Raw genomic sequence first — 21662 nt, 5'->3', positions numbered from 1 at the left:
GTTTTCTCAAGCACTGAAGGCAGCGTATTGACAGCGTATAGACGAAAGACTGCGACGAAGGCAGACCATAAACAGTAGACAGACGACGTTGGCTTCGGGGTTTTCAGTTGCAGGGTAACGCTGCTAGCGTGTGGATGTGGACCTGCTCAAATTGTATTCTTACTCATAATTACGCTCCTGTATTAAAATATATTTTTTATCTTACAATTCACCCACGAATTTCTCTGTTTATGCGTCAAATAACCTCAACATATACAGGGTGGTTGCTAACTGGTGGCACAAGCATAAAGGGGGTGATTCTACGCGAAAAAAGAAGTCGGAAATATAGAATAAAAATTTGTCGTTCGAGGCTTTGTTTTCGAGAAAATCGACTTTGAATTTTGGCTCGGTACGCGTGCACTTTATCGCGTCTCGTTATAACGGATTTCACTGTAGATCGTTGTCTCGATGGAAAAATTAAAAAAAGATATTTATTCTATATTTTCGACTTCTTTTTTCGCGTAGAATCGCCCCCTTTCCACTTGTACGACCAGTTACCAACCACCCTGTATTTTCTACCTTACAATTCATCCACGAGTTTCTCTGTTTATACGTCGAATAGTTTCAACATATATAAAGTATGATTATGTATAGGAATATAATACGACTATGTATTAGTATAGAATTACGCGCAAGAGCATAATGATTTTCATGAAAGAGACACAACGCGGGTGGATGATTTTTGCGAATCGAACTGGTCGCTGATTTACTTTGGCGGACACAACTTGCACGAAGCAACCTAACAGACGTATGGTTGCAGCTTTGTCACAACGGTGCATAGTACAACCGCACAATGCTTTTTTTTTTGTATAACTTACTGGAGATACTCGTAGACAATTTCCATAGCAAGCGGGATATTTTCGTTTTACTTTACGCGTCATATACAGAGTGGCTAGAAAAAATATCGACACGCCACTGGATATACATATTTATAACAGCATTTACATGCTAATTAATTAGCTTCGAGTGTATCAACTTTTGTATCGTTAAACGATGCTTTCGTACGACTATAGAAAATGTTTAACATGAAAACGAAGCGTAGAACCTGGTTCCTAAATTCTTAGAGGATAAAATTACGCGTCGATATCTTTTCTAGTCATTGTATAATGAGTTTTCTATATTATTTCCTTGTTATCTCTTCGGTAGTTCGTCGTTTTCGTTGCTCCAGTGCTTTGAACGCTTCAATAAAATGCGAAAGTTATGATCGTTTAATCGTCCTCGATCAAGCGATAGGCGTGATACACCCAGTATAAGATAGCGGTTAAATCGCTGTCTTTGTAGAAATTGTACAAGGATTATAGGATTTGAATCTATAATCTGGTTGCTATATATAAAATATGACTAGATATAGGAATATAATACGACTATGTATTAGTATAGAATTACACGCAAGAGCATAGTAATTAGCAGATACGAATGCGCATATATTATAAGCTTCGAATTAAATTCACTAATTGCTTACGTTTCAGTGGTCGATTATAACGCGATATTGTAACATGCCATGTGCACGTTGCAGAATCTAATCTTGCTTTGTAATAAATAACGAACTCTGACCAAAAATAATTCCCCCTAAATGACGTTGATAATATCAGAGGAAATATAGAAATTCTAAAAAGTATCGCGTTGTTTAAAAAGTATCGTGCTAAGGAACAAACGTTCACCGTTGCTTTGGAACAACTAACAAACGAAACAAAATTTTCTCTCGCTCGTTATCGTTTCTACCTTCTGTTTCGTCATTTTCCGCTTCTCTTTTTTCCCAATAAAGACGAAAGTGAGCAAATTATTACGTTTCAACGATATTCCTTTTAATCCGTCCAACGAAATTCACAAAATTAATATTCATAATATTTTACATTTAATGGACGCAGGTATTCGTTCTGACATTTTCTTTTTAACGATATACCTTCCCACTGTGTAACTTATATTATACAGCAAACTTGTCATCCGATTCCTCGGTCAACCACCGCCGGTCAATTTAATCTTCTATTTTCGTATCGCGTATATTATTTACGCGAACGTTTAACTTTCCTAAGTAAGTACAAATTGTCGTTAATCGTTACTAATAACTATCATCGTCCCCTATCACAGTCTCATACTATCGTTGAATCCGTCGTTTATCAACGAACTGCGAATCGATCGGCACAGTCGGCTAAGAGGTGTCCGAAGGAGGACGCGCAAGAGAACGAGCTGTGGTCGTAGAGCATCTTAAGAAAGAGAACGAGGGTCGCGTTTCGGTGCGTCAGCGTCTGAAAAACTCAGTTCCGCTCGGTGTCGCGTGTGGCCGAAGCTCCTTAAGGCTGCGGTCAGATTCGCTTTAAGTGCATTAAGTAAATCCACTTAGATCGAATCTTATATAAAACATCGGCTAATCAGCTTTAAAGGGCTGCGCTCCCGGACGCGCGTCGAAGGAAACTGCCGCCAATCTTGCTCTCTCCTCTTTCTCTCTCTCTCTCTCTCTGGATACCCTGACTCGTTCGCCTGGTTCGTTGCCCCGGCCCCTTCACCCTCTCTTTTTAACGAGCTTCGGAAAGTTCGTCGAGTAGACAGAAATTCCTTTTTCGAGCAGCCGACCAACAGTTGGGCCGATGCTAACGATTAAGATCGAACTCTCTGACAGACGTTTTCGAGTATCGGCTAATTGGTCTCTCGCACCTGCAGCTGGTTAGCAGAGTGCACGACGTTTTAACAGGTGTAATTAAACGTTAGGCGAACGATGGTTCCTGTCCTTTGATCTTTTCAGGAGCTGTTCAGGTATCGAACGGCTACGCTAATCTTACAGTTAGACACCTGGAAACAATTGGATACACTGGGCTAAAATTCGAGGCTGCTGTTGCAAACCTTTAAAACGGTTTGGGATTTTCACGCGTTCAGCCACGGCATTCAGTCGTCGTGATCCGGGTCAGTGCCTGAACAAAATACGATCGCCATAGGCGCGTGCTTTCTAGCGTTATGATACTTTCCGTGGCACGACGAGTGCCGTGATTTTCTCTGACCATTTCCAACGAATTGTTAGCTCTACGATTACCGATATCGTCTAGGTAAGTACGTTCCTGGTACGAATTATGCTGTTCGACTGTATTACGCGTCGAAGCCTGGATATGCAAATGGGTTTCTTTCGATTCGCCATAGGGTACGGATGATTTATGATAATATTTGTAAAATCGATATGTGATAACACATAACAAGGTCTAACAGGTTTATAATAGGTCGTCCGCAAAGTGTCTTTCTTTCGCAAACGCGTTTTTTACGACAATGCACCTTCGTACGAACGCGAAACCAAGTCTGTGAAATGTCACGGTGTTTATCTCAACAGAACAAAATGGATCGTACGTAATTCGACGAAATAATGTACAACAAAGAACATCGTGCGTCTATTATTTCCTCATAAAACGAAAGAAACTTTACGGACAACCTAATACTTTTCCCTGGGAAGTTCATTCGGTACAATCCTTGTGTTTTACGTTATATTTTCTAGACTTTTGAAGAGACGCAGTTCGCTAAGAGTTAACCACTTTTACTACTCTTGTCCAACGAATATTTTCCAATGATACATAACGATATTTATGAAATTGCGTACTGAGGCAAAATCGGACACCCACCGTCGGTGTTTACGTTGCAAACGCATTTACGTTGTTAACACTAAAACTACCGCATCGGTGAAGATGCAATTTTATAAATGTGCCAACCCTCGTTTAAGGATCATAATCTCAGATGGATTAGTAGTAGCAAAAATGTACTACACAACATGGAATTCCTTCTGTGAAATAATATAATACAATGAAAACGAGGCGGTGTTAGATCTAAGTGTCCAAGAAATACTCTCGGTGTTCAACAGTAAAGTTTATTTAACGATCAACGATCAACAATCGCGCTTCTCGAATGTGTTTGCTTCGCTGTTGCGCTAGACCCTTCGCACTTCGCTGTTCGAACGGATTCTTTTTCTTTGTTGCCCCTCGGTATCCTCACTACGCACGCGTTTGTTAGATGTCCGCGACCGTTTCTTGGGATGGATTCTTCCGAATATTCGGCGGAAGAACCGTAGGGACGTCGATGGTACATTAGGCATGTCGACTTTACGCTTTGACGTACATCGCTTTGTGTCGCGAAGCCGTGGACAAGTTGAGTCGTCGAGTGCCGCCACAAAAGTAATAAATCAATAAATATAACGATATTCTATCATCAGGTACTTTTTGAAGACCAGTCGTTGTGACTGGTTTTTGGTAGAAATAGCTTCGTCTTAACAGTCCGTAGTCCCAGTGTGAAGTCAACGTTTCTTCGTAGATCGTAGAAACGTAGAGTCGAACAAAAATCCAAAGGATAGCGACAGTGGTAACAACAGGAACAAAAATATAATGGTAACAACGAGGATATTTGCATCCACTGTCGGTAATCTTATCCGGTGCATGTAGATCGAACGAATGTTGGATGCAGTGTATAACTGGTTCTGGGTGGACCCATGAATGTTGCTTCACTAGTTAGGAATCTAAACAGTTGGATCCATTCCAATGTTACAGATGCTAGGGACGCTATCGGCTACTCTATCCGGCTTTACTCAGGTCACGGGATAAAAACGCGTGTACCTTTACGTAAGATTGTTATTTTTCGGGTTTCTTTCCTTTTTCTCAAGATTTTATATATATATTTTTAGCAAGCTACATTTGCAATGTTTCATATTAACCCCTTAACCTACGATTTACGTTCGAGAATTTTGGGCCGAAAACCTAAACCAGCTATTATATAGGGTGGTTGGTAACTGGTGGTACAAGCATAAAGGGGGTGATTCTACGCGAAAAAAGAAGTCGAAAATATAGAATAAATATTTTTTTTTAATTTTTCCATCGAGACAACGATCTACAGTGAGATGCGTTATAACGAGACGCGATAAAGTGCACGCGTACCGAGCCAAAATTCAAAGTCGATTTTCTCGAAAACAAAGCCTCGAACGAAAAATTTTTATTTTACATTTTCGACTTCTTTATTCGCGTAGAATCACCCCTTTCCGCTTGTACCGCCAGTTACCAACCACCCTGTATTATATTTGGTCCGACCATCGTACTACGAGCTATGCCCGTAATATTTACGTTTGGCCCGATCATCTACTACGAGCTATGCCCGTAATATTTACGTTTGGCCCGATCATCTACTACGAGCTATGCCCGTAATATTTACATTTGGCCCGATCATCTACTACGAGCTATGCCCGTAATATTTACGTTTGGTCCGATCATCGTACTACGGGCTATGCCCGTATTTGTAGGTTAAGAGGTTAATTGCAGAGTTACTAGTTTAATTTAGTAATAGCCGGTTAGCTGTTGCGACATCTTTGAAAAGCGTGTTCCTAGAACGCGTGACAAAAAGTAAGCGACGACGAGTATACTCGTCAAGCAGAGAGTACGTGCGACTGTTGTAATATATTGGGTCGGCAACTAAGTGATTGCGGATTTTGTCATTACCACCTAATGACAAAATCCGCAATCTCTTAGTTGCCAACCCAATACTCAAAAACAGTTTGAGTGATAATCGTTCGAACGAGATTGTTTCGTACGTTGGATAATTTAATTGTTGCAAGAATTGAGTGCAAGAATCGCTCGGTTGCTAACTCAATAGAATTAAGTCGCAACGAAACGATCGTTTTATTTCTTTTTTACACGACAGCTAAGTGGTTGAAATCACGTGTTCCAGTATTACGTTGAATACAGTCACCCTATATATCTATATCGGTATATTAACCGGTTGAGTCCGAAGCAGCGCTGTATATTTTTTATGTCGAAAAGCCGCAGTACATTAGAACGCTACAGACGACTCATGATATTTTGTATTTCATTGCTATCTTCTCAATAATTTTTATTGAACAGAACTCGAAATATTTATAAACTAATAGTACAATAATATAGATGTATTTCATAAAAATAAGAAATACGACGAGCGTTATTGCGCCGCGCTTGTTTCCCTTCGCAATCGATTAAGACAAACGCTATCGCGTTATTTGGAATTTTTGAAACCTGTTTTTTCAAAGACCTCTGACACTCAAACGGTTAAAGATCGTCGCTTTCGAACTCCTACACGAAGAGTTTGACAAAATCGCTCGGAGGCTGGCGACAAACCGTCTTCGTCTCTTCAACTGCTCGAGTTGTCGGAAAGCACAGCCGTCTCCTTTCGTCTCGTCTCTGTCAAATATCGTTTGTCATCGATAGGATCGAGAAAGGAGAGACAGGCCCAGGCGACGCACAATGATACCGATGAAAAATACCGCGCGCCGGCCATGCAACCAACGGAAACGAGAACAGAAGAGAAAAGAGAATCAGAGTGCCGGTTTCCATTCTCGTCCGTTGGCGGAGCGGAGAAAAGGAGATCGGTAAAAGCACTGGATGAAACGTGGTTGAAACGGTGGCACGTGAAATCGTAGCAGGCGTTGGCCGCTGGCTGCGTTCGAGACGAAAAGCGAGTGAAAACGTCGATCGACCGGCGAAGCGCCGTGTAAATGAAACGCTCGTAGATTCGTTCGGCGCGGTCCTCTGCAACCTGGATAGATTGGAATCGTTTGAAAGGGAGCAGTTGAGATTGTTGGCCGAAGTAATGGTTCGGGTCGGTTTGTTTGACGATAGTTGAATTTGTATTGATCGTTTTCGGCGCTGCCCTGGTTCGATTTTCTTGCCTGCAATGGGATTAGTCGTTGGAGCGGACAGTAAACGAGGTTGATTTAAGCGAGAAACGATTATTTTATTTTAGACCTGCGTGTAACTTTAATCTCGCGCTTGCTCGCCAGCGAAAGAAACGAATTTTAATCGAGCGGAAGATCGTACGAACGACGAGATTCTTCCGATTAGATTGTGGATAATGTTAAACGGCGAAGGAAAAATTCGCTCGTTTTCTTATTTTCTTTTACTTTTTTATTTTTTATTTCTTTTTTTTTACTGCAGGTAGTAACGTCATGGGATAAGAACAATTAAATGGAGAAGTTGTTTCGAATATGGACGTATCAGCCAAAATCGTGTTCCCAGATGTTCGAAAGTTGAAACTCTCTTTCGTTTGTAAAATTGCCATAGTATTTACGAGAAGTCCGTACGATCGATATCGCGTAAAGTTCACTTTTAGTATCGAATAAAACGAAAACCGATTATTTCACTTGCGATAAAAGCGACAAAGCTTTAAAAGCGTGATTCTGCACACTCTCTTTCCGAATATCGGCTTCCCTCGTTCCATCATAAACATCGCAAACGTTCAAAGTATTTACATATGTGCAGTATCCTATTGAAGACACGTTCAAACAGATACGAAACAACAAGAAGAGATACGCGAGTTTTTACAAATATTTATCGAATAGAAAAGAAAGATCTGCGAGAAGATTACATTTGTAGCTTAATTTCATTATTCCAAATTATATCAACGAGGATAGAAATGTTTATAAATCCACGTTTTGTTTGTTAAAGTTTAATTTCCAATAATTTTCTGTAATTTTACAGCGTTAATTCTATCCACGTAGACGTCTATAAATTTCGTATACGAAACTAACGCGTCGTTAATTTTGAACGTGAATTTGCAATGTTAATTTTAAATATCATTAAATAGATGTTTATTTGAAAGTATTAAGACAAAATATGACAAAAATTAAAAGCTACAATTTCTCTAAAAATGTGGTCTTCCGTAGCTTGGAAGACGTCGAATCGGACAAGGACGTTTCCCGGGAAATGCCCTTTTTCCCTCTAACTTTTTTATATCTAATAACAAGCGAATTATCGCGGTAAAACATTGGCAATTCAGAGATGCGCGGATAACAATGCACGTAGATCATAAAAATGCGATAATCGAGTAAAGAAAAAAAAAGGAATATCTCGAGAAACGTCCGCGATCGAAGTGGTCTCCACGATCGCTGAAAAGATACCGAACGATCTGATTAGAATTACGCGAAACGTTGGTTAGATAAATTTAAACGTTCGAGAAGAAGAAAAGATTGCAAATAAAATCGATCGGAGTACGCGGTTTTTCTAAAATGGTTCGTCGGTTTATGCGACGTATTGATTTAAAAATATTTATTAAAAACGCGTTACAGTTGATATTTTAAACGTATTAGAAGGTAGGAAATTACGAAGAAAATATAAAATAACGCAACAAGGACCATTTTCGAAATCGCTGTCGCAATACGCAATTAAACAAATAATCGAATAAACAAAACACCGTTCAAATATTTCATTAACTAATTGTTGGACGTTATCAAAGGGAAAATACATTTCCCAAGTTTTATTCCATTACCGTAAAATCAAACAATTTCATCGAATACAGAATCAAATTACCCTTAAATGAAAATCTGGTGAAAAGTTAAAGCAACGTTGAAAACGCGTTTTACCCATTTTACGTGTCGGCGAATTGAAAAAGCGAACCGGTGGACGGAACTCGTTGCCGGTTTGAAATATAAAAACTAAGCCGAATAACTTGAATAAATTGAATATGAAGTAGCTCGATTGTTCGCGTAAGCTTGGGGGCGAAAAATCCTTCGAATGGTCTCTTGAACAGATTCGCGCAGATTGAACGTTTGGAGAACTTGCTTAATATAGTTTGAGCAATAGCTTAAATCACTTACAATTAGGGCTACTTGAAAAACAAGTGACCTGTAACGTATTGAGCTAATCAATTGGTTTAAGAGATCTTATAATAAGAAAATAAATCGCCAGAGAGTATTAAATATAGCCGTGGAATAATGAAATTTTATACGTCAAATTTCGTTGCAAAATTTCATCACGTCGTATTTTTGAGAAGCATAAAACGTATTTATAAGCCGATGAATTAATACGAACTCCTGGTAACTATATTTTATAATGAATTTACCGATACATTTTACAAATGAAGATCGACACGTATATATTTGATAAATACATATTTGCTAAATATTTTTCAAAAATATGATACAACCAATCTATCGTCTGGTAGTCGAAAAAGTACACGCAAGCACGTGAAAATTATTTTAATTAAATGTACATGCGTCTGTTTAAAATGTTTCATTGTAACACGATTTAAATTTAATGTTTCAATTTCACGTGTGTGAAATAATTTTGAAATTGGAATTACGAGTTATATATGTACACACGCATACGTAAATTTCTCGTAATATACATATATCTTCGTGATAAAAAATTCACGTTAATTCGTCGGTTTTACCTTAGAATGGAAAAACTTCCTGCAACCGCTGCTTTTACACAACCTCGTTATAATCGTTGCTACTTATTCTTCGGAAGAAATTACAAAGAACGATAAACGAAGAACGTATGCACGAGAAATATGAAAGTAACGAGGTGGCTGCATTCGTCGTGTCGCGCGCATCGTTTAACTTATGCGGAATCCATTTGTCCATTTTCTTTACGTTTGCTATGTGGGTCGAGAGACGAATAATGGTAGACCGACTTAGTTTCATTTAAAGCGTACTACCCTTCCTTCGTTGTTCCCTGGGAATTATTTTCGATTACTCCTTTTGAAACATCGTCGTCTGTTTCAACGTTTCTCTTTTGCCTCCTATTCTCTTCAAAATCATCCGTCGAAGATCTTGCTTCTTTTATTACCATTTTTCCTCACGTATTATATATACCAATTTTCACTAGTCCCTCAGGGCAGATATTTAGGAAGATTTTTACAAAGATGGATCCACCAGGAGTACATTTTTATCTCTTTCGATCAGAAAAGTGTGCGCGAAAAATAATCTGAAATTTTGAAGTCGCGAAAGGTGCGATAGATCGATAGCTTCTTCTTTCGACGACGAACCCGAAGATTTTCATGAAAGAGACACAACGCGGGTGGATGATTTTTGCGAGTCGAATTGGTCGCTGGTTTACTTTGGCGGGCAGAACTTACACGAAGCAACCTAACAGACGTATGATTGCAGCTTTGTCACAACGGTGCATAGTACAACCGCAAAATGCTTTTTTTTCTTGTATAACTTACTGGAGATACTCGTAGACAATTTCCATAGCAAGCGTGATATTTTCGTTTTACTTTACGCGTCATATACAGAGTGGCTAGAAAGAATATCGACACGCCACTGTACATACATATTCATGGCAGCATTTACATGCTAATTAATTAGCTCCGAGTGTATCAACTTTTGTATCGTTAAACGATGCTTTCGTACGACTATAGAGAATGTTTGACATGAAAACGAAACGTAGAACCTGGTTCCTAAATTCTTAGAAGATCAAATTACGCGTCGTTATCTTTTCTAATCGTCGTACAATACAAAACACAGCGCGTTTTAAACTCGTTGAAAAGTGTCGAAATGTCCGCTCTTTCATGTCCTACGTTAATCGTTATCGTTTAAGCGTCTAATTAATTCACTTCGACTATCTAAAATTTTGTATCGCCAAATAGCGCTTTCGCACGAAATTTACAAGAGATCGTTGCGATAGAAACGAAGCGTGTAAACCGCATAAAGAAAACGGTTCGTTGGAAGATAAAACTAGCTGTCGCGTAATACGTTAGCCATCGTGTAATAATAGCAGGGACCAGCGAACGTGTCGAACTCGTTGAAAAATTTCTGCTACGAACCAATCTCACATTCTCTCTATGTACGTCTTCTCTTCGTTCGTACTCTTCTTCTGCGTAATTGCCGCAAGCGGTAACCGTAATCGGCACGAATATTCCTTTACCGGTGATCCAGTTAATCTGCGTTCTACAAACGGCCAGAGTCGGCGTAAGTAAAATGACCTGCACGTTGATAAATAAACTCTTAAGCGTTAATAACCGTTGCGTCGGCCGTGACTCGATCCTAGGCATCAGCATGCAATCCGGATCGACGGCTAGGACACCCGTAGAGCGAAACCATCTACTCTTATTACCGCTGCGAGGAGAATGCAAAGCGAGATGGTGACGTACACCTCGATGTAATTCGCGACAACATTTACGACGCATAACGCGCCAGCCACACCTCGCCATTGCATCGTGCCTTCGGCTCTGTCCAAGTACATATACGTACATACGCGTAAGAATCGAGTATGCTGCAACACGAACGTGAATTGGTTCTGGAACTCGGTTTTCGTGTCCAATTGCCGGTCACGAAAATTGTCGTAAATATAGGTGTTTCAATCTTTTTTCCATCTTTCGGATACCGCTGTCGACGTTCTAGCGAATGTTTGCGAGTTTCCAGTTGAGAAGTAAAATATCAAAACTGGTCAGTAACGATATCTCGTTATTCTATTGTTCTGTTCGAATTATTTATATTACGTGATATCAAGTATCGACAAATTATATTACGCAGGAAAGTATCGTGTCGAAAAATTGGTAGTTTGGATATTTTAATTTCAGTTTGTCAAATTTGACGCGTGAAAGACAAGCGTGAAACGGTATTCTTGCGTTTACGCTGTTCCTCGCTTTCATACGTTAAATTTGACAGATTCAAGTTGAAAATATTCACCACGCGGGAGTGTGTTATGGGGGGAAAAGAAAATCAACGCTTTTTCGATATTGAAAATATACAATGGATTTTAAGGAGCTGGAGATATCGCTTTGATAGCGCGGAGAATAGAAGATATTAGAAAATAAAATTGCATCCATCCGATGAGTCCCTTGAAACGCAATGTTACTCGTTCAAGACGTTTCTCCGTAAAACCGACAGGTAACGAGTTATTTCAGCTGATGCTTCTTATCGAATCATCTATCGCACTCATCTATCGTAAGAATCGCACCGTGATGGTATTGAATCATTAAATCATTAAGTACAAACACGTATATCCTTTCAGCTAGAAAATAACATGAAAATCGAAACACCAACGAACATACACTCGTCGTTGTTTTTTTCCTATCATCTTCGTGCAATAGCACGAACACTGTACGTGTGTTTACAAAAATCGGACAGAAGATAGGAAATTCAATTTTTATTATTATTTTGTCGTCGTTGGCAACGACGGTGCATGAAAGTTTAGTTATTAGAACCGTGTACTTGGATGCACGAGAATATCGAAGGCAATGGGAGTCTATTAAAATTTGCGTCATTACGAAATTCAGTCGAAAGGATCGCGTCTCTTTGCGTACAAACTTTTCCGGCTCCTTTATGTAAATTACGAGTTTTGATGGTCCAAGAGAGAAAGAGAGAGAGAGAGAGAGAGAGAGAGAGATTGGAAGTAAGCAGACGCAGTGCCGTTTCCAGTTTGAATTCTGAAACGTCTGATTTCCTCGCGTGCTCTCCTTAGACTTACTTAACGTTCTTCGCGTTCATTTTTTTGCAAGCTCTTCAGCCTGCTGCGCTCTCCGCCACGTCGTTCGTTTCATTCGCAGAAACTTTTTCGAAAGCAAGATAAATACCTGGGATAATAACAACGGCTAAACTATGTATACGCTTTCGTTATTCCTGGTTTTTCCACTTAAAATTGAGAAGCACGAGGAAAGATGCAACGAGATGATTTAAAGCTCGTCTCGCTTGATTTTCTACTGAATTACTTTTGACCTATATACAGTGGCGGCCCTATATTTACGTACGCTACTTAATTTAGGATATTTTAATTTATGCTTTCAGATAAGAGATTTTCCTTCCGCTAAATTTTAGACGTAATCTTTAGACCTGATATATATGCGATAAATATTCATGTAGTTCCTTTGCGTCAAGCTGCACGGCTTATGAAATCCTTAATTAAGTAACGCACGTAAGTATATTGGCGCCAGTATATCTTCCAGATCTCGCGTTTGTATTCGCGTTTCCTTGGGTCACGTATATAGAATTCCGTTTCTCAGAGCAATTCCACTTGTTAATTAAAGTAACGTCAAAGCATTACGTATTATCTATGAATTTCGTTTATAGAAATACATTTGTTTATTCATCTCTAGGGATATAAGTATTTATGGGCTCGTTACTATTTATAAATTTATTAAATGTAGTATTCGATAATTGTTTAACAATTTCATGGTTCCGTAATTTTTCTGTTACATACTATAGTTTCTTACTTTTTCATAGTTGTATCATCTCACAGTACACAGGCAGAGGTATACGACGGGCATGTTTATTTTCTAAATTTATAGAAATTATGATTACTACACGAATGGCAGGAATCATAAGAAAAATGTATACCGTGTAAAAACTGTGAGAAAATGATAAAAATCTTGCGTAAAGTTTCCGGTTAATACGGGTGAAATTATTGGACGAAAATTCGGCGTATAAATTAGACAACAAGGAAACTAGCAGCGTACAATTTCTTTTATCGTTCAATATGGATAATTCCGACGTTTTATTTTTTAGCTACGTATATCGTTGCCCCAAATCACGATCCTACTGGGTCGAAGAGGTAGATATATTCTAGCAACGAGATCCGTGAAAATGTGTTAGCTTGTTCGAAAAGTTTCTCTCGTTTTGTAAGGAAATAACGAATGCGCGACATTTTTCGTTTAATATTATTTTATTGAATTTTTATTCCTATTATTACGATCATACACAATTCAATTATAAAACGAAAGAAACACCTGGGACAACATAATAACATCGAAATACATCTATAATTATATAAATAAAAAACTATAAAATTATACAAATAAAAAAATATAAATAAAAAACATCTATATTTCGATAGTTTTTTGCTACGGCGCGTACAGTACAATAAAATGTAAAGGTCAGATCGATTCCGCGAATTCCTGTTGTTAGGTAACTTAGCTGCCACTCACGTAAAACTGGCTGCCAAGAATGTAGTTTTCGGAGATATATGTCCGTTAAGGTATTTACCAGCATAAGAATAATTATACTAACGCTTATTCTCTGAAGCAAACGTATCGAACGTTTCGTTTAATTAAATTACAGACTAAAAATATTCGTAAAAATTCTGTCTAAAATTGTATGTAAAAAGTAATAAATCCACAACATTTGCACGATCGTTGATTAAGTAACGCTAAAGTTGTACGTTCTTACGTCATCAGTAATAACATACAGTGCAAAGAGGTTTGGTCAAATCGCTTATAAGTATAATTCAAGGAATGAATTCTGGATAAAAAGAACTGTTATAGAGGCTATACTGTACTTTCGGTATTTTACGTATCTCTGCATCTTTAATTAAATTCCTCATAAGTACATAAAAATCCGGCGCACGATTGTTACCTCAAAGTTAATCAAAAGATCAAACAATTACTCGATCAAAGTCAATATATATTTAACGAGAATTATACTCGTTGCGAACTTTAACCGCCCCAAAACGTTTACGAACACCGTTCTGAGGGCTCGACTTGAGATATTCTCCCCGGGAGAGTCGTATCGAACGTGTTCGTCCGACAATTTCACTCGCGTACATTTATCCTGGTTGGATGCCTATTTCGAATGGATATTCGGCGCTCACGCGATCAGAACGTCGCGTTTCCGCTCGCATGTCGGGAAAACCTGGCACTCCGTTGACTAATAAGTCTAGAGACGTTCAAAGACGGCTTTTAACGATTCGGCCGCCGACTTGCGGCACGTGATCCTATGTCCGGTAGTAGAATCGTTCACGCGAACGTATTTACTTGCCGACTATCCAGCAGTGCGTACGCTTGTTCAACGTAATTGAAAACGTTCTCATCGATCGCAGTGATGAACGTGTTCGAGGCATATGTGTCATATAGCGAGGTGCGTGATCGAACGTGAGTTAATGGATTTATGATACAACAGGAGGGTATAGCGTGTGCGTTAACAGGTGACGTAGTGGCTGCTGTGATACAACGTGGTTTTAACCCTCGAGGAAGCGTAACGTATCGCTGCGAGGCGATCGAAGTTAGAGGTGGAGGTTGAGAATATTTTTATATCTGCGCAAATTTATATTGCCGCCAAGATAACGGAAAGGAGACTTAGACAAAAGTTTATCGAACCTACTACGTAATATGTACGTTGGTTTGCGGATGAATAGCACGCGTTTTGCCTCGGCTGAGCGTAGATCGCGTATTTCTAGCGCATTTTCTCAGTGCAGAGCGTCGCTTGCGGCTGCACAGAGTGCAAAGACTCAACGCTGAGTTGTATCGGTATTAACCAGATATTAGTACATATCGCGTAGATATAGCGCATATTGTTGTAGAATACGTTATGTTGAGAACTGTGCATCTTAATTGCCGAAATAAAAGTAAAGGAACACCAAGCTTACACTTAGAATTCGTATTAAAATAGTTTTAGATTTATTTAATTAACGATTTCCAGGATCTTCGTCGATATACATTTGCACGCGTCTCAGCACTCTCTTCGTCTCACCATCTTTCATAGCACACTGCCAACGGAACAGTTGCATTCATCTGGTTTTCGAGACGCTGCGCACACACATACTTGCATACACTCATATTCACATACGTGTGTCACTACTACGCGGCTAGTCTAGTATAGCACGCAAAATTATACATATAATTACACATAGTATACGCAGAGATGGAAAGAAGGAGGTGCGATCGATTAATTCTGACTTCACAGGCTCAACACATTGTAAAGATGCACACGCGTGTCGAGCATTGGGTGCAAGTGTCACACATGCGGCGATACAGTTGCGTGATAGCGAGTAATTGATAGACAACGCTACCTTCTCTGTGTCTATGCCAGTCTATTTTGCACCGCCCTCGGTTAACCAGTTAACTGCGGAATCTAGTTTTAAAAATGTCTCACGGGGTTGGGTCATGGAGCGCGTAAATGAATACAAGCGACGACGAGTATACGCGTGAAACGCAGTTGGTCGATCAATGTAATATAATTGTACGACGTAAGCGTAAATCCTGAATTCCGTTACACTGTCACAATTTTTTACGAGTACCTTGTAAGTATTAGAGTTCACACAGACCAATTGCATTATTCCGATCCGCGTTTTCTCGATATTTACGCGTCCCCATCGCTTTTCCACCTACTCGTATCGTCAGAAATCCTCAAACGCGTTGCCTCGGATCCACACCTTTTTATTAAACCGCAGTGTAAGAAGTTGCTCTGATGAAATCCAAAAACAGTTAAATCGTTCGTGTTCGCTCGTGCAGGGACTCGCACGTGACACCTAAACTCTGTAAATCTCTGTAAGCACTTGTTGCTCGATAGCAAGGAAATAAAATGAATCTCGACGACGGCCGAAGAATCGCAGAGACGCGACAATAGCGAGAATCAGTCGCGAATCTTAACTCTCATTCGCGCCAAGTCTAAAGCTCGTGGTTCTTCCTAACAGTCACGTGGCTGGCTCGTCGGTACAATGCTACTATTCTACGCTGCTACTCTGGGACCCTTATATCCTCGCTCAATAGCCCATTAATACGTCATTAACCGAGGTGAGATGACTAAATCAACGATACAAGGTCCGCAGAGGCGATTACGGCCGGGATCTAATTCCCCTTCGTTGTTCGCTTGTTTGGATCGAGGCGAAGTTCTGCCTTTCGACGATGGTCGCCCATTATATCGGCGAAAGGCTGGACGAATTGCTCGGGAGCCCGTTTAAACGGTTTAGGGATTAGGTAGGCCGGAAGTGGCGTGATTGCACGCTGAGTTGGAGACGCTTATTGTTTGCACTGTATAGGAGTATTTTTAGGAGATTCGACGAGCGACTGCTCCAAGATTGGTACTTGGAAAGGGTGGTTCTTTGTCGATGGGGTGAGGGTATTTTAAGGAGATTGCTTGGTTATTGGACTCTGGATGGTTTATCGAATTCCGCGCACGGATAGACGGCTCGCTTGTATCGATTTACGTTGCACGCTATGGTGGTCGATCGTTAGCGGAGGTGGAATGTAAAATTTGCTTGACGCAAATATTTGAATTTTTGGATAAGAATATATTTAGAACTCGAGAAAGTCGGAACGAGTAGCATAAATGCAGGGCGAAAAATAAATCGCTGGGAAACCATCGAATTTGTAACTTGTTCTAATTCGTATTTATTTTATTTCCTATTAACTTTGTAGGGTTAATCTCGGATCGTGAGAACGAATCTTGAAAATTGGAACTAATCTTGGATCGACAAGTCTCGTATCCTCTGTTTGAGAAATCACCTAGGAACAAATTGCTTTTCCTATGTTTCTAGGTACTCGTCGTAGTTGATGATACAAATTTAAGGATCTTCGGCTTTGATGGACGAAAAATAGGGCAGCGTGATAAACGTTAAACGAAGGACTAAAGAGATTGAATTGAAATTACTCGTTGTAAGAATTCATTCAATTTCCTAAGAGGTTTTTACGGGAACATGAAATGTTTTTAGAAGAATGTTCTTCGAAAAGTGTTCTGCGAATTACGCGGGGATGATATTACCAAGAAGCAATCCGTATTAATGAGTTTGATCAAGGAAATATTTGGTTTCCGATAACCGACGTAATTAATCGTTTCTCGCATCGCGCAAATTTTACTTCTCATTAAGGAAAATAATATTTGCCACGCATAAATCGAATCGATAAATTTTAATGGTACGAAGAGGAAAGTTGGCTGATTTCTTTTTTCTTTTGATAAAACCTCACTTTTGCAAGATTTAAAGCGGGGATGAAACTCGGCGACTATATCAATAGCTTTAGCAAACTTTAAAGATTAACCGAGTTGTTTAAACGTCGATATTTTATCGAGAACTGCGCAGTTCGAAGATTTAAATATTTGTTCTCGCAGGCATCGATAATTTTAGAATAATATCTATTATGAGTGAGAAACAAAGAATACGATTATTATCACACGTATTCGCTTTTTCTTTTTCAACAGAAACTAAATTTCCCAAAGATTGATCCGATTCTTTCATCTTGTACCTTTTCTTCGTACACTGTATTATTAATTCGACGACCAAAGAGTTAGAAATTGAATTCAATTACTTTCAAAGATTTTAATAATTAGTCATTAGCCATAAACTTCGTATAAGATAAATATAAAATAATTAGTCATAAACTTCATTCAGGTAAGTCACGTTACAAGGTCTTACACTCGAGCGACGTAGACGTAGAGTCTTGTGCCTGACTGTACTTGCGTAACGCGATCCTGAAATTGTCCGAGGTCGATAGAAAAAGTTTTATGAATGAAATACGCGAAAATATCCGCGGGGTCGCTATAAATTCTTGGCTACCGTACAGTTTTACGCCAGTTGAATTTATCCATGTTTTCTGCATTGCAGGCGGTGTCGGAGAGGCTCGAGTTGGCACCCGCTGGAGGAAGATCAGAGCCGCAAGTGAGTACCACTTGAAAATGTACGCTTCCTTTTCCTTACGAATGTCATCAAGGCCGCGTGCCACTCAGCGATTTTGCATCGCGACGAAATCCCCACCGTCGCACACACGAGATGTCTGAAATCTCTTCCATTCCAATACGCGTCCCTTCCATTCATCCCATTTTCGCCAGTCTTCAACGTTACGTAACTCGCGAAATCCAGTCCGCTGCCTGACGAAATATTCGATTTTCTAGCCACGCGCGATTCCCTTCAAGTTAAAATCGTCCTAAGGTCCGCGTGCACGAAAGAGGTAAAGAAGGGAATAGAAATACGAGATACGAGATGTATTTTAGCTTTTGAAAATAGCGATAAGCGAGGCAATTGACCAGTCGGCTGTTGCGAGGTTGTTTGAAAAGCGCGTACTTAAAATTCGTAGGGAAAAGTAAGCGACGACGAGTATACTCGTCAGACGGAGAAACGACTTTTAAGAAATTTTATTATTGCAATTTGCTGCGATTACTGAACTGCGATTTACACAGGAAATTGAGGCTACCTTTTACGCGTGACGATTATACTCGTCAGACGGAGAAACGACTTTTAAGAAATTTTATTATTGCAATTTGCTGCGATTACTGAACTGCGATTTACACAGGAAATTGTGGCTACCTTTTACGCGTGACGAGTATACTCGTCGTAACACGAAATATTGTCGTTTCTTCGTGGCCAGTATACTCGTCGAGAACAGCTCACTGGTCAGAGGAATAACTTTAACGCTGTAACGATTTTTCGCGTTTTGTAAATTCCTAAGGGGACTTGTCCACCCCAGAGTGAAACTTATCGCCGAAAGTAGCCGGTTGTAGCGTCAAAGAATTTTCAGACGAGTAGAAAAAGGTGACGACGAGTGTTTATGCGAACGCTATGCATTCAGGTTGCTACGTTATGCGAGGCCGGAGAGGTGTACCTGGCGCAGCACATGGGCGAACAGGGACGTTGGGTCTCATCCGCCGACAAGAAGAGCTGCATGACGGATAAGCTAGAGATTCTCGAATATTGCAAGAAGGTAAGTTCGTGGAACGTTGTTCGTCTCTGTCGACGTTTACATTCAGCCTGATAAATGATTCGATTTATACTCGTGATTTTCAACCTTTCCAGTAGACTCGAGCAGCTAGAGCTAACGTTAAGACCGTGGATGAGATCGTTCGAAATGTTTGAAGTTTCTGCAAGATAATTACATTAGAAGAACAACGCTCGTTTTCTTATAAATTACTCGTAAACTTTTGAACAACTTTTTACTTTATATGTAATGATTTTTCTTCTATAAGATTACGGAATATCGTGTATTAAATTTGCTTAATATCGTAGATAGAAGATAATTAAATTAGATGAACAACACTCGTTTTATTATAAATTACTCGTCAATATTTCAAGAACTTCTTGTTTCTTACGTAATCATCTTTCTGAAAGGTTACGAAAGATGATATATTAAATTTACTTGATACTATAGGTAGAAGATAATTAAATTACAAGAGCAACATTCGTTCTATTATAAATTATTCGCCTAATTCTGAAGAACTTCTTACTTCATACGTAATCATTCTCATAGAAGATCACGGAAGATCATATATTGAATTTGTTCGATATTGGCAGAGTGCTCGGCCAAATTTGCCAGGGAATTGTTTCCGTAGTTTTGGAGTAAATAGGTCATCAATTTCGACCCCTTCCCATGAAGATAGAACTCGATTGTGGGTTTGCTAAAATTAATATGTAGAATAGTTTAATATATCAGAAGTTAACCTTGCTTCTCGAGTAGTTGGAAATTACGTAATTTGAATTATTGTTTAAAGTATATCAAGCACGTTCTTCGAATGTCCGAAGCTGTTTAAATAATTCGGCGAGAATGTTTTCAAACTTTCGCCAGCAATCCAACTACATACTTCCGTACAATCCACACTCGAGTTACGTGGTTTTGTCCGAATATTTAATACTTTGTATCGGCTGTATAAAATTTCTTCTATTATATATATACAGGGTGGTTGGTAACTGGTGGTACATGCGGAAAGGGGGTGATTCTACGCGAAAAAAGAAGTCGAAAATATGGAATAAAAATTTTTCGTTCGAGGCTTTGTTTTCTAGAAAATCGACTTTGAATTTTCGCTCGGTACGCGTGCACGTTATTACGTCTCGTTATAACGGATCTCACTGTAGATCGTTGTCTCGATGGAAAAATTAAAAAAAAATATTTATTCTATATTTTCGACTTCTTTTTACCAACCACCCTGTATATAAAATATGTAATCTATGATCGAACGAAATTTACGATCTTCCCTTAATTTAGATTACAAATTTCGCGCAATTAGAATTTCCAATCTTTAAATTAATATTAGTGGTTGTCCCAAAAGCGTCTTTCTTTTACAGACACGTCTTCTGCAACAATGCAATTCTTACACAAACATGAAACCCAATATTGTTGTGATCTTTATCGTAATAGAACTAAATGGTTATAGTCGCATATAATTCAGTAAAATAATATAAAGGAAAAAATATTGTGCATCTATTATTTCCTTACAAAGAAGCTTTCGTCACAACCTGATACAAACTTAAAATATATCGCCTCGAGTTAATTACCTAAAGATAATTTGAAATTGTCATAGAAACTTCCTCTGATTTCCAAACAGTTAAATTAAATTCAGTAGGACTCGTTTATTGAAACGATTCGGACGTTTGTATCCTATCATCCACTTCCAATCTACGAAGGGATGCGCGAATTTATTCGTTGTGTGCGTACCGGTTGTTAATTTACGGAAACGAGCGCACTGCAGTTTCGATATCCGCGAGGCAACCACCTCTCTCTGCTGTCGTCGACGCACGGCCGTGTTATCGAGTGAAAGGCACGATAATTTCGCCTGTCGTATAATTTCGTCGATCGAAACGGAACGCGGTAGTAAATGCACTTACGTTAATTATAATGAAAAATTGAAAGAAAAAAGAAAAAAGATATATAAACAGGGCTCGGAATAAGAATTCTCAAATGGCTACTAGTAGGTCGTAGGTGAACCACGATTATCTGGGTCAAACTACAGGGATGTTACGTGCCAACGATTATCCGTAATTTATTCATATTTATTAATTTATGATGTACAGAGAGTTGCAAGGTTTAACAGCCAAACTTTGTTCGTATATCCTGTGGGTATAATCGGGCAAAAATTGTTCAACGATATAACGACTTACGAGAGTTTTAGAATATTTTTAAGGGTTTGCCGCGAATTATCATGTGCGTTGTACGAAGCATTTTGAAAATTTATTAATCACAGGCTGTGATTAACTTCACGTGATCGTATAGGTGAAGTTGAAATAAATTTGTAAGAAAGATATAGATACACGTGTACAGAAGCTAGAAAATATTTAGCGCAAGTATATGTTTCATAGAGACGACAAGAGTACTTGAACAATCAATCGTTCGTTCGATGGGACCATTTTTACGTTTGTTGTACGTCCCTCGTGGCGATTCGCTCTACATATTAATTCTCTGCCTATTTTTCTGCTAAATATCTTGTAACTTGCATATACATTTTC

The 21662-nt window shown here is 39.1% G+C and overlaps 1 protein-coding gene across 4 annotated transcripts in view; it reads left to right on the top strand.

Annotated features, from left to right (window-relative positions):
- The window catches only part of Appl (amyloid-beta-like protein), a 50343-nt gene that overhangs the window by 9343 nt on the left and 19338 nt on the right, over nucleotides 1–21662 (top strand). For 3 of the 4 annotated variants that reach the window (XM_033337681.2, XM_033337682.2, XM_033337683.2), the window contains 2 exons: nucleotides 18057–18110; nucleotides 19018–19149. In XM_033337681.2, the coding sequence (XP_033193572.1) occupies nucleotides 18057–18110; nucleotides 19018–19149 (186 nt within the window). Of the gene's footprint in view, nucleotides 1–14545; nucleotides 14597–18056; nucleotides 18111–19017; nucleotides 19150–21662 lie in introns of those variants that run through there. The other variant, XM_076618402.1, reaches the window with a different exon arrangement.

The sequence above is a fragment of the Bombus vancouverensis genome, chromosome 5 (assembly GCF_051014615.1).
Source record: "Bombus vancouverensis nearcticus chromosome 5, iyBomVanc1_principal, whole genome shotgun sequence".
Lineage (NCBI taxonomy): Eukaryota > Metazoa > Arthropoda > Insecta > Hymenoptera > Apidae > Bombus > Bombus vancouverensis.
This window is presented reverse-complemented; position numbering and strand designations above follow the sequence as displayed.